This window comes from Bos javanicus, chromosome 25 (assembly GCF_032452875.1).
Source record: "Bos javanicus breed banteng chromosome 25, ARS-OSU_banteng_1.0, whole genome shotgun sequence".
In the NCBI taxonomy this organism is placed as follows: domain Eukaryota; kingdom Metazoa; phylum Chordata; class Mammalia; order Artiodactyla; family Bovidae; genus Bos; species Bos javanicus.
In genome coordinates, this window is record NC_083892.1 from 477,109 (window position 1) to 488,245 (window position 11,137).

General features: G+C 63.2%; 1 protein-coding gene across 2 annotated transcripts in view; it reads left to right on the top strand.

Annotated features, from left to right (window-relative positions):
• Nucleotides 1–8,115, top strand: part of RAB11FIP3 (RAB11 family interacting protein 3) — a 60,717-nt gene extending 52,602 nt beyond the window's left edge. For both annotated transcript variants that reach the window (XM_061400591.1, XM_061400588.1), the window contains 8 exons: nt 61–154; nt 1,035–1,138; nt 3,623–3,763; nt 5,695–5,776; nt 6,205–6,342; nt 6,419–6,574; nt 6,645–6,785; nt 6,878–8,115. In XM_061400591.1, coding sequence (XP_061256575.1) covers nt 61–154; nt 1,035–1,138; nt 3,623–3,763; nt 5,695–5,776; nt 6,205–6,342; nt 6,419–6,574; nt 6,645–6,785; nt 6,878–6,991 — 970 coding nt within the window. In that variant the 3' untranslated portion in view covers nt 6,992–8,115. The remainder of the gene's footprint in view (nt 1–60; nt 155–1,034; nt 1,139–3,622; nt 3,764–5,694; nt 5,777–6,204; nt 6,343–6,418; nt 6,575–6,644; nt 6,786–6,877) is intronic.
• Nucleotides 8,116–11,137: the final 3,022 nt, after the last annotated feature.

An 11,137-nucleotide genomic window follows, 5' to 3' on the forward strand; every position in this document is an offset into this window, starting at 1 on the left:
TTCTGCTCTCCTTGCCCCGCTGAAGGACCTCTGGACGGGCCTGTCGTTTCTCCTCCACAGGCACCTGCAGCAGTCGGGGGCCCTGACCATGGAGGCCCTGCAGGACTCTCCCCGGGGTCCCGTGGAGGGCATGGACGAGGACATCGCTGACAAGGTGGGCCCTGGACTGGTGGCAGGGCTGGCGGGTGTGTTGGGCGAGGTGTGCTGAGCGTGGTGGGAGGAGGGGCTGGCATTGTGGGGGCTGAGCAGACCCCCAATAGCCCTGCTGGTCTCTGGTGGGTGCCATCAGGGTCGGCAGCCTCGGGTGAACAGGAAAGGGACACCTGTTCATGGAGAGGTGCTGGGGGGATGGCTGCAGCGATCCCAGAGCCAGGGCCCAGAGCCAAGCCGTGGGTGGAATCTGCTGCTCAGGAGAGGTTCCTAGGGGAGGGGCAGCCTCCCTCTGGCCGAGGTCACGAGGCTCAGGGCTCCGGGCCATGCAGGGGCTGGGTGACGGCACAGCCCTGTCTCCTCCCCGCCTCCTTGTCCACCTTCCTCCCCCCCCCGCCTCCCTGTCTGCCCGCCTCCTCCCCGTCCGGCCGCCTCCTCCCTGTCCACCCACCTCCCCCTCCACTCTCCTCCCCATCCACCCTCCTCCCCCCACCTCCCTGTCCACCCTCCTCCTCCCCATCCACTCACCTCCCTGTCCACCCTCCTCCTGGACCTGCTCTCTGCAGCATCTCAGCTCTGCCGAGCCTTCCCCACTCTCCAGTCTTGTGGTCTGGTCATTACACTTCTCAACACCTACTGAGTGTGCCTGGCTCCATGAGGTGGGCACCACCAACCCTGGGCCTTTCTGTGCACGCACTGCCCTGCAGAGCAGTGCCCTGCCCACCCTTGAGGCCTCACCCTTTGAGGCCTGAGGGCGCCGTGTGCACCCTGCCCTCACTGGTGCTCACGGCTCTCCAGCCTGCTGGGTGTGGCCTCCAGGACCGTCTGCTTGGGGCACGCACTCTCCCAGCCCCTTGTTCTCAAGCCACCATCTCACTCCCCAGGTCGTCTTCCTGGAGAAGCGGGTGTCGGAACTGGAAAAGGACACAGCTGCCAACGGGGAGCAGCATAGCCGGCTGCGGCAGGAGAACCTCCAGCTGGTGCATAGGTGAGGGCAGGGACACAGGTGAGCACAGGGCATGCAGGTGAGGGCACAGCACACAGGTGTACACAGGTGAGCGCAGGTGAGGGCAGGAACACAGGTGAGTACAGGGCACACAAGTGTGCACAGATGAGGGCAGGGACACAGGTGAGCACAGGGCACACAGGTGTGCACAGGTGAGAGCAGGGACACAGGTGATCACAGGGCACACAGGTATGCACAGGTGAGGGCAGGGACACAGGTGAGCACAGGGCGCACAGGTGAGAGCAGGGACACAGGAACACAGGGCACACAGGTGTGCACAGGTGAGGGCAGGGACACAGGTGAGCACGGCACACAGGTGAGGGTAGGTGCACAAGTGAAGGCAGGGACACAGGTGGGCACAGAGCACATAGGTGAGGGCAGGGACACAGGTGAGCACAGCACACAGGTGAGGGCAGAGCACACAGGTATGCACAGGTGAGGGCAGGGACACAGGTGAGCACAGGATGCAGATCTCTTGCAGCCTACAGGGTGTGATCCACCTCAGGTTCTCTAGGTGCCGCCCCCCATCCAGCTGCTGAGGGCTGGCTCTCTGGGTACTGGTGGGGTGAGCAAGGCTCTCCCTGAGGAAAGGGCAATGGAGGGCCCCTCAAGAGCAGCCGGGGCCACACTGTGCCCTCAGAACACCTAGCTGGGCTTCCCATCTGGGGGCATCTGGCATGTGCCCCCATTCCAGGAACCTGTCCTGATGCAGGATTGCATCAGGTCTGAGACCCCCCTGGACTAGGAGACTGAGACTCAGGGTTCAGAGACAGTGCTGGGCCCTGGGTGGGGGCTGCCAGGGAGAGTGCGAGGGCGGCCAGACAGCTCTCTCAGATGACGGGCAGGCCTTCTGGCCTGATGGGCGTTTAGCAGTCACCCACACACTGGTGAAAAGCCCGCCCTGCCCTGCCCTGCCTGCCAGCCCCAGGCCTGCCATGTCCAGCTGCTGGGCTGCTCCTCCTGGTTTTGCCTGAGTCCCCTTGGCCCGCACTCCTGGGGCTGCTTGCGGTTCCCAGTCTGTGACCCCCATGGCCTTTTTTCCTGCATATGACAAGTTCCACCTGTGTCCCCCACGTCTGGTTTCTTATTCTCCAGATTCCACGTCTTCGCCCACTTGGTTTCTAAGCAGAGGCCCTGCTCAAGGCATAGGAGCCTGGCTCCCTAAGGCCTCACGTGTCTGAAAAAGGCTTTGTGCCCGCGCTCCCCCGCCCCCGGCACTCCCCACCACCGATGGGTGGCTGAGTCTGGGATTCCGCTGGGAGCCGGCCCTGGGCAGCCTGCTCCGCTGCTATCTGTCCATCTGTGAGCGGGGCCCTGGCACCACTGGGGTCACGGCTCTGTGGGTCCTGCTCCTTCCCTGGGTGCTGGGAGGGCCTCGGGTCGTCTCCTGAGCCAGGGGCAGGAGGTTCTAGCCCTTAAATCTGGAAAGCGGCTCCTTCAGCTTCAGGAGGATCATTCTTGGGATTGTTTCTCTGTATGGTTTCTCCCGTTTTCTCCCAAGGTCAGTAGTCAGTCTGCACTTCTGTTAGTCAGGTGTTAGACCTTCTGAACCGTTCTCCTTTCCTTTCCTGTTCTCTTTCTCATTCTTTCTTGCTGTATGATGATTTTTTGTTTCTTTCAGTTCCTCTTTTGAATTCAGAATTGTGTTGGGTTGGAGTTTTAATTGCTAAGGGCTACCTCTGTTGTACGTCGCTCCCGTGACAGCTGCTGTTTCATGGATGTGGTGTCTCTGGCCTCTGAGGGTGACAGTTGGAGTGTCTCCCACAAAATGTGTGTCTCCTCTGGGTCGTTTTTCCTGTCTGCTCTGGACATTTTGTATGAGAGCTTTCCAGTGGTGTCTCATGGTCTTCGGCCTACTGTGTACTCTCAGGCGCAGGCACCGAAAGGCAGATGAGAAGCCCCGTGTGCAGGGCAGCTGGGGGCACGCCAGCCCAGCCGACCCCGGGAGCCCATCTCTGGGAGGTCTCCTGCAAGTAGGCGTGGTGGTCTGGGAAGATACCAGGGTCGGGGTCTCTGTGTGGACATTCCACCTGTCTCTGAGTTCTTGCGACACCTGCCTTCGCATCTGACCTTGTGGGGGGCAGTCTGTAAACCACGTCCCTAGTCTAGAGTAGCAGGACGAGGTGCCCAGGGCCAAGCACATGGTCGGCTTGTCCCGAGAGGGTCTCACACTGACACCCAGCAAGCTGGCGGCTACTGTGGGTGTAGGCTGGGGCGGGGGTGAGGGCCCCCGAGAACAATGGGGACTGTCCCTGCTGTCAGGACTGTGCCGGGGTCTGAAGCCCAGGCACCCTCAGTATGGGGTGGAGCCTCCTTTGGGGGACACATCTCCTGCTTCAGAACCGCCCTTGACGAGAGCTGTGGCCGTGGGGGATCCTCTGTGCCTGCCTGTCCCTCCTCTGGGTAGGGCCACTCTCCAGGTCCGGGCGCAGTGTCTCAGGACAGTCTCTCCCCCTCTGCCGGCAGAGCCAACGCTCTGGAGGAGCAGCTCAAGGAGCAGGAGCTGAGAGCCTGCGAGATGGTCCTGGAGGAGACCCGCAAGCAGAAGGAGCTCCTGTGCAAGATGGAACGGGAGAAGAGCATCGAGATTGAGAACCTGCAGGCCAGGTGTGGGGAGGGGAGGGGGATAGGGAGAGGGGAAGATGGGGATGGGATGGAGGGGGAGGGGGCGATGGAGGATGGGGGAGGGGAGGTGGGGTGCGGAAGGGGGTGGGCAGGTCGGGGAGGGGAGATGGGACCAGCGGGCCAGGCGGACAGCGATGAGGAAGAGAGAGAGCTGCCCGGTCAGCGCACAGCCCTCCACCCCAGGGCATGACGCCTAGGAACAAAGTTGACCGTAGGAACAGTGGGAAAACCTCTGTGAAGTGAACTGTAAGACTGTACTGAAGGCCATGATTATCGGGATCAAAGATGGACACCACCTGGATGTCACCTCCTCTAATCTTTCTCGTGAGGACGTTACACCAACCAAATCAAAGTCACCATCTTTCTTTAAGGCAACCTGAGAACATTACCCTGGGCTCCCCTGAAGGCATGAGCCTTAAACAGTCAGGAAAGGGGAGCAGGCTCCACGCACATGCCCACAAAGGCACAGGAGGGGACCAGGAACTTAGTCTGCGGTGTCCACACATGCTGACACGTGCATCTCAAAACTGGCAGAGAACCTAAATGTCCACAGGCTGCTGGTCAGCTGTGGGGTCCCTGACGAGGGTTCCTGCCGTCCTCCTGCAGAGTCACCATCTTTGTGACTGAATGGCCCCACCCTCAGCCTTCAGCAGGCAGCAGGGATTCATGACTCCAGGCCCTTAAGCATGTGTTTATGTCCAGCTCTTAAAGCTGGAAGATACATTTGGACACATTTTCACAGTGGTGGGCGGCAGGAGGGGCTGCACGCAGAGCTGTGCTGGGGTCTCCCTGGACAGAGGCCTCCCGGGGGCAGGCCAGCTGCGCCAGCACCTGGGACAGCCTTCTTGCTGGGCCTCGGGACAGTGGGGTCAGCGGACTTCAGGAGAGCCTCTCCGTGGGGCCCTGTGCACTGGCCTGTGGGTGCCATGGGCGGGCCATCCTGCTGGTCAAACAGGCAGCAGCTGGGGCTAAAGGTGGATGGGGCCTCAAGAGGCCCTCGGAGCAAGACGGCACTCGGGTCACTGCCTGCCCTATGCACCTCAGTCAGCAGCTCCTTGTGCCTGGACCTGCAGCCCTGGGGGTTCAGGGGCGTGAGGGAAGGAACCAGGGCTCCTGGGAGAAGGGCGGGCATGTGGTTGGGCCAGAGAAAAACCAGCAGAAGCGGGGAGGCACTGGAGCACAGCCATGCGGTGCATCACGGGTTCCAGGTGGGCAGAGCTGGGGCAGAGCAGGAGCCTCTGCCAGAGCCTGAGTCAATGAGGAGCCCAAACAACATGTGGAGAAGCCCCTTTGGGCGTCCCTGGAGCCTGGACGGGGCCCGTGACTAGAAGACAGAGGACAGATGGGAAAAGCAGAACCTGACCAAGGAAACACCTGGCAGACAGACCACCCAGTGGTCCAGGTCAGCGTCACGCGGGATGCGAAGGGAACCCCTCTCTGTGGGGCTCTCCCCAGACCCACAGCCTGTCCAGTCTCCAGAGGACCCCAGACGGGCCCAGCCTGAGGGGAGTCCACCAAACACAGGGCCAGGCCTGCTCAGAACAAGGTCATGAAGAGCGAGGAAGCCTAGAGATGCTGCAGCCCCGAGGGGACAGAGAAGCTGTGATGGCGTCGCGGTGCAGGGACCCGACGGGAAGGGGCGCCTGGGGGAGGCGGGGTCGAGGCCGTTGGCTTGGTCGCCCGTGTTTCCGGTGTGTGACGGATGCCACGAGGACTTGCAAATGCCTCGAGAAGCCGCTAGGGGCTCGGGGTCCAGGGACTTGCTCCGTGGTGACAGCTTTTCTGTAAACGTGAGGCGTCCCCACACCTGAGGTGTAGATGCCGTCCTGGCTTGTGAGGAGCTCTGGCCTCTGTGTGGGCGCGTGTGGGGTCGGGGACAGCTCTGCGGGTCCCAGCCTAGTTCTTGTGCCCAGGCTGCAGCAGCTGGATGAGGAGAACAGCGAGCTGAGGTCCTGCACGCCCTGCCTGAAGGCCAACATCGAGCGCCTGGAGGAGGTGAGCTGCCCGCCGGCTCCCCGCGCTCCTCCTGGGGTACCTGCGGGCCGCCGGGACCTGAGACAGGGTCTCCAAGTTGAGGGAGCCACCTGGTTGGCAGTGACATGGGGGCCCTGGGCTGAGAGCCAGGACAGGTGGGGCCTGGCCCTCCCTTTGCCAAAAGGTGAGCGGCCCTGCCTGGCTTCTCAGGGTCCTTGGGCCTGGAAAGTTACGCTTAGATTAACCCCTGATTTGATCCAGGATGCTGTCCTTGATGGACTGACTTCAGCTGGGCCACTGTGTGCCCTGAGGACACCTGGGAGCACTTGGGTTCAGTCCCTGCTCCTGTGTGGGTCCCATCTCCCTCAACAGAAACAGTACCTGGGCCTGGGGGAGCTGTGAGGGACCACGGCATACGGGCGTGTCCACGGCAACCTTGTTTCTTACAGGAGAAGCAGAAGCTGCTAGATGAGATTGAGGAGCTGTCCGTGCGGCTCAGCGACGAGCAGGAGAACAGGCGGAAGCTGGGGGACCGGCTGAGCCACGAGAGGCACCAGTTCCAGAGGGACAAGGAGGCCACCCAGGAGGTGAGCAGGGGCCGCCCCCATGGGTGCGGAGACCGCCCAGAGGCCCTGCGGCCTGGCTGAGCCCAATCCCCCACAGCTGATCGAGGACCTCCGCAAGCAGCTGGAACACCTGCAGCTCTTCAAGCTGGAGGCTGAGCAGCGGAGGGGCCGCAGCAGCAGCGCGGGTCTGCAGGAATACCACAGCCGCACGCGGGAGAGCGAGCTGGAGCAGGAGGTCCGCAGGCTCAAGCAGGTGCGCTGGGGCCGCACCCGGCGGGAGGGCCTGTCCCGTGCACCCAGGAGTGACGCCCCGTGTCCCCCAGGACAACCGCAGCCTGAAGGAGCAGAACGACGAGCTCAACGGGCAGATCATCAACCTGAGCATCCAGGGTGCCAGGAGCCTCTTCTCCACGGCCTTCTCGGAGTCCCTGGCCGCGGAGATCAGCTCAGTCTCCCGAGATGAGGTAACGGCCCCGCCCCCACGTGCCCCACGCGGCCCACAGGCGTCGGCAGTCCAGGTGCCAGGCACCAACCCCGTGCCCCACTACCCCCCCAGCTCATGGACGCCATCCAGAAGCAGGAGGAGATCAACTTCCGGCTGCAAGACTACATCGACAGGATCATCGTGGCCATCATGGAGACCAACCCGTCCATCCTGGAGGTCAAGTAGCCGCAGGAAGTCTCCACCCAGCACGCGGGGTCTCCTTCGCCCAGCGGGAGGACACAGTGGAGCCGGGGCGGGGCCGGACAGAGGGGCTCCAGGACAGCCTCAGGCTGGGCGTGCCCCTCAGACCTCCCGCGCTTCCCGCCCGGTTGGGGAGGAAGGGAAACGGGTCCCCCTGGGGTGCTGCTCCCCGTGGCCACCAGGTGCCCTGCCCGGTGCCATCCAGGCCTGCGCTGCCCCTGGATGGCACACAGGCCCCAGAACTCTGGCGCTGGACGTGGGGGGAGGATAGGCAGGCGAGGACAGTGCCGTCAGGGTCCCACCAGGCGCTGCCGTGCCCCCAGCTTTCTTGGGCTGTTTGAGCCGGCACCCAACTGGAAGGGGCCCCTTGGTCCAGTGTGAAGCCCGGGGCCCTTCGGGTTACAGGGCCGTGCCCCCAGCCACACCCTGGCTGCACTAATCCTATGATGTGAGAGCCACCAGTGGAGGTCACTGACTCTGGGGGGCAGGCCCTCTTCCCCGTGCGAATGTCCACTGCCCCCAGGAGTCCGCACGTCTGGAGCCAGCTTCCTCCAGGAGTCAGAGGTCTTCAGGGGTCGTGGTCCCTCTGCCAGGAGCGCTTTGCAGGAGGCCAGGCAGGGCTGGCCCCCATGTCCACAGGTCAGGGCCTTCCTGGCGGCTTGGGGGCTCCTTCAAGGAGCAGCAGCATCACCCCCCGGGGCTGCGGGCCTGCCCCAGGGCCTGAGTGTGGCCAGGAGCCTCCTGGAGGGGGCGGGGTGGGGGCCCTGCTGGTGCGAGCATGTGCGTGAGGGAGTGTGTGTGCGTGCGAGCGTGTGAGCATGTGTGTGGCCCTGTGTCCTTCCACCCTCTGCGTGGCCCACCTTCTACACTAAGGTTTAAGATGTTGCCTCGTATTGTACATTCTGGGGGAAAGCCTTGGGTGTAAATCAGTGTAAACTTGGAGGAGAGATTTTTCTATCATGTAGAGTAGGTATTTTTTATAGATTGAAGGTTGATCAATTTTTTAATACTTCCAAGAGAGAAAACTATCTGTGTATACACATGAAATATATATATATGTACAATAATAAACACTGGAACTCTGCTCCCCGCCCTGCCATGCCCCACCACACAGCCTGGGTCTGCTTCTGTGAACTTGAGCTGCCCGAGCCTTCCTCGCAGGTGCTGGGCACTGACCTGCATGCTCACCCTGTTTTCACCCCAAGAAAGAGCTCCCTGCCACGCGCCAGCAGCCTGGATGACACAGGATGTGAGCACCCAGGGGCCCCAACAGCAGTGAGAGGCCGTGCTGGGGGGCTGGCCAGAGGCTGCCCGCAGCGTCCTCTGAGCTGGGCAGCAGGAGGCCTGGTCTGGCCAGCCCCTCCCAGAGGCGGTGTGCGGGATTGCCCCGCCAGACTGGGCCCCCAGGGGAGCCCATCCAGGGCACCTCCTGGGCCAGGGCGATACACTGGGGCCTCAGGGCTGTGTTCATGGTAGGACATGGGCCTTGAGTGTGGCCTGGCTGCTGACATGGTGCCAAAGGCCAGCTGGGCAGGACCCATGGGGCGTGTAATCATGGGTAAAGAGGGCTCCAGGAGGGGCAGGCACAGAGGACCCAAAGGAAGACACTGGAAAGGCACAGGCCCTGTGAGACTGTGGGGGAAGGCTTGGCAGGGGGGCCAGGGCAGGAGGGCCCGGGTGGTTCTAAGGGTGAGTGGCCAAGTCTGACTTGAAGTGGGGTGTCAGCCAGAAGTCCCCAGCACTCGATTCCCTAGCTAGGTGTTTGTGACCCCCAGCACTAAGGTGCCTGTGTACTGGACACAGGTGGAGACAGGCCCTGCCCGATGACCCAGTGGGGCAGAGAAGGGCTGGAGTCAGGGCTGCTAACCGTGTGGCTCCAGGTGACCGCAGGCAGGGCCCCCTGGCCTCGTTCTCAGCTGGGGGTGGGGCACTGGAATCAGAGGGTTGCCAGGGGCCTGGGCACTGTGGGGGGCAATTTGATGGTGTGGATGTGTCGGAGTTCTGCCTGGAGCCTGCACCCTGGCCAGGATTCCAGGGGGCCTGGAGAGGATCAGGCCCCCTCCATGCTCCTGGTGCTGAGGGGTGGCTCCCCAGAGTCCACAGGGCCTCACCGAGTTCAGTAGTGAGGCTGGGACTTGTACCTGTCCCCCCACCCCCGGCCCACAGTCACATGGCCGGGGCAGCCAGGGAGGGCAGCACTGTGCCCAGCCTTGGGCTGCAGGCTTCACCCTTAGGCTCTGGGTGGAGCTGTGCAAGGAGGGGGGCTCAGCACTCAAGGTGCCCAGCAGCCGTGACAAGTTCAGAGGATCAATGGGCACCTGTAAGGGCCTTGTCCCCAGCCTGGCGGCACTGAGGGAGCCTCTGCTGGCCTGGGACGGTCAGTGCCTCTATTTTGACACTGGGTTACATCCTGTAGGGCCCATCTCTGCCTGGGGGGAGAAGCTGAGTGTGGGGGGAGGGCTCACTCTGTCAGGTAGGCCAGAGCCAGGCAGGGGTTCCTCCCTGAACCCTGCTGTTTCTTCTTCTCCTAAACTCAGGGGCCTGTCCGCAGCCCTGCCGGTCCCAGCAGCCAACACTGAGGCCCCTGCCCTGGCCTGCAGGGGTCCCAGCCCCCTCCACACAGGGCGGGCTGGGAGACCATGTGACGCGGCAGGGCCTGGCTGCTGCCCAGGACCAGCTTCCTGGCGAGCTCTTTACAGGACCGGCCCAGGCGGGGTGCGCCCAGAGTGCGGGGAGGCCACAGGGGACACAGGAGGCCGGAGGGCGTCTCTCCCGGGGGGACCCTCCACCCTCAGTCCCAAAGTGGATCCTGTCACACTGCTAGAGCTGTGGAGCCAAGGTCTCGGCCTGTTCGTGACCAAACTAAACAGAGCAAGGCTCTGCCTTTCCTGCACAGCCACCCTGGCCCCGGGCCCCTCGTGTCCCACACGCGCTGCCCTGCTGTGGCCGAGGCCAGCTCAGGCCTGTCCACGCTGAAGGGTGGCCGCTCTGCACTCCCAGCCCAGGGGCCCCAGTGCCTGTCACAGCAGGGAGGGTCCCCGTGCCCGCATCCCCGCAGATGCTCTACTCCTCGAGAGCATCTGGGTGTTCTCACTGGTGTGTCCTAAAGCCGGGAAGAGCATGGGGGAGATCTGCCCCCAGGGACTCCCCTCCCCTCCAGGTGGCTGTCTCCTGAAAGTCACCCTCTGCTTTGTGGTTCCTTCCCCAACCGGGAATAGAGTGAGCTGGCAGGACCCTGCCTCAACTTCAGCTGTTTTTCTTGTTAGGAGGCTACAGGGCTGTGGACATCAGCTCTGACCCAGTCACCCCAGGCAATGCACAGGGAAGGAAAGGGACTTGTGGTCACTGAGCCACCACTGGGAGTCAGCCCTTGACTCTGTCCTCAAGTGATTCTGCAGCAACCAGGCCTTGGTCAGAGGCCTATCACTGCCACCTTCGTGCAGGTGAGGAAGCTGGGGGCGGGCTGAGTCCCTGCAGGCACTCAGGAAGGGGCTGTCTTGGCTGTGTCTGAAGCCCGCGTATCTGGGGTGGGGACGTAGCTGTCCTGGCTGCAGCATCTGGAGATGGAGGTTTTTCAGGAGCCCTGAGCGCTGTCCCCGAAGGTCCTACTGACTGGACGCTGAAGCAAACATCACCTAACTCCCGGTGCAGAGCCCCTTTCCGTGTGGAGGCGGAACTGGACCACGCCCACTCTCCTGAAATCTGGCCTAGCGGAGGGAACCTCGCTCCCGTCTTCCCGCGTGGGCTGTGCCTTCTCCGGCTCCACACACCCCCCGAAAACCAGGGTCCCGGAGTTCCGCCCTCAGCGTCCCCTCGCCTCACTGCGGCCTCCGCGTGCTTCGGGGGCGCCAGGTAAACCGCTGACACCAAAGCTCTTTCAGCCGGTCCTGCTGCCTCTAGAAACCCTAGGCGTCGGAGGGCAGGGGGCCAGGGGCAGGGCCTACCCCCAGTTCCGCGGCTGCTGAGTTGTCAGAGTGACCTCCCGCTGCCCGACGGGCAGGGGCAGAACGTGCCTGAGGAGCCGGTTCTGCTCGGAGGCCCCAAGTATCACACTGGCTTCCTCCCTGCCGGGGGGCCGAGCTGTGCGCTGTGCCTCCCTCGGTCCTCCGGCGGCCCGGGGGTGCTGGTTCC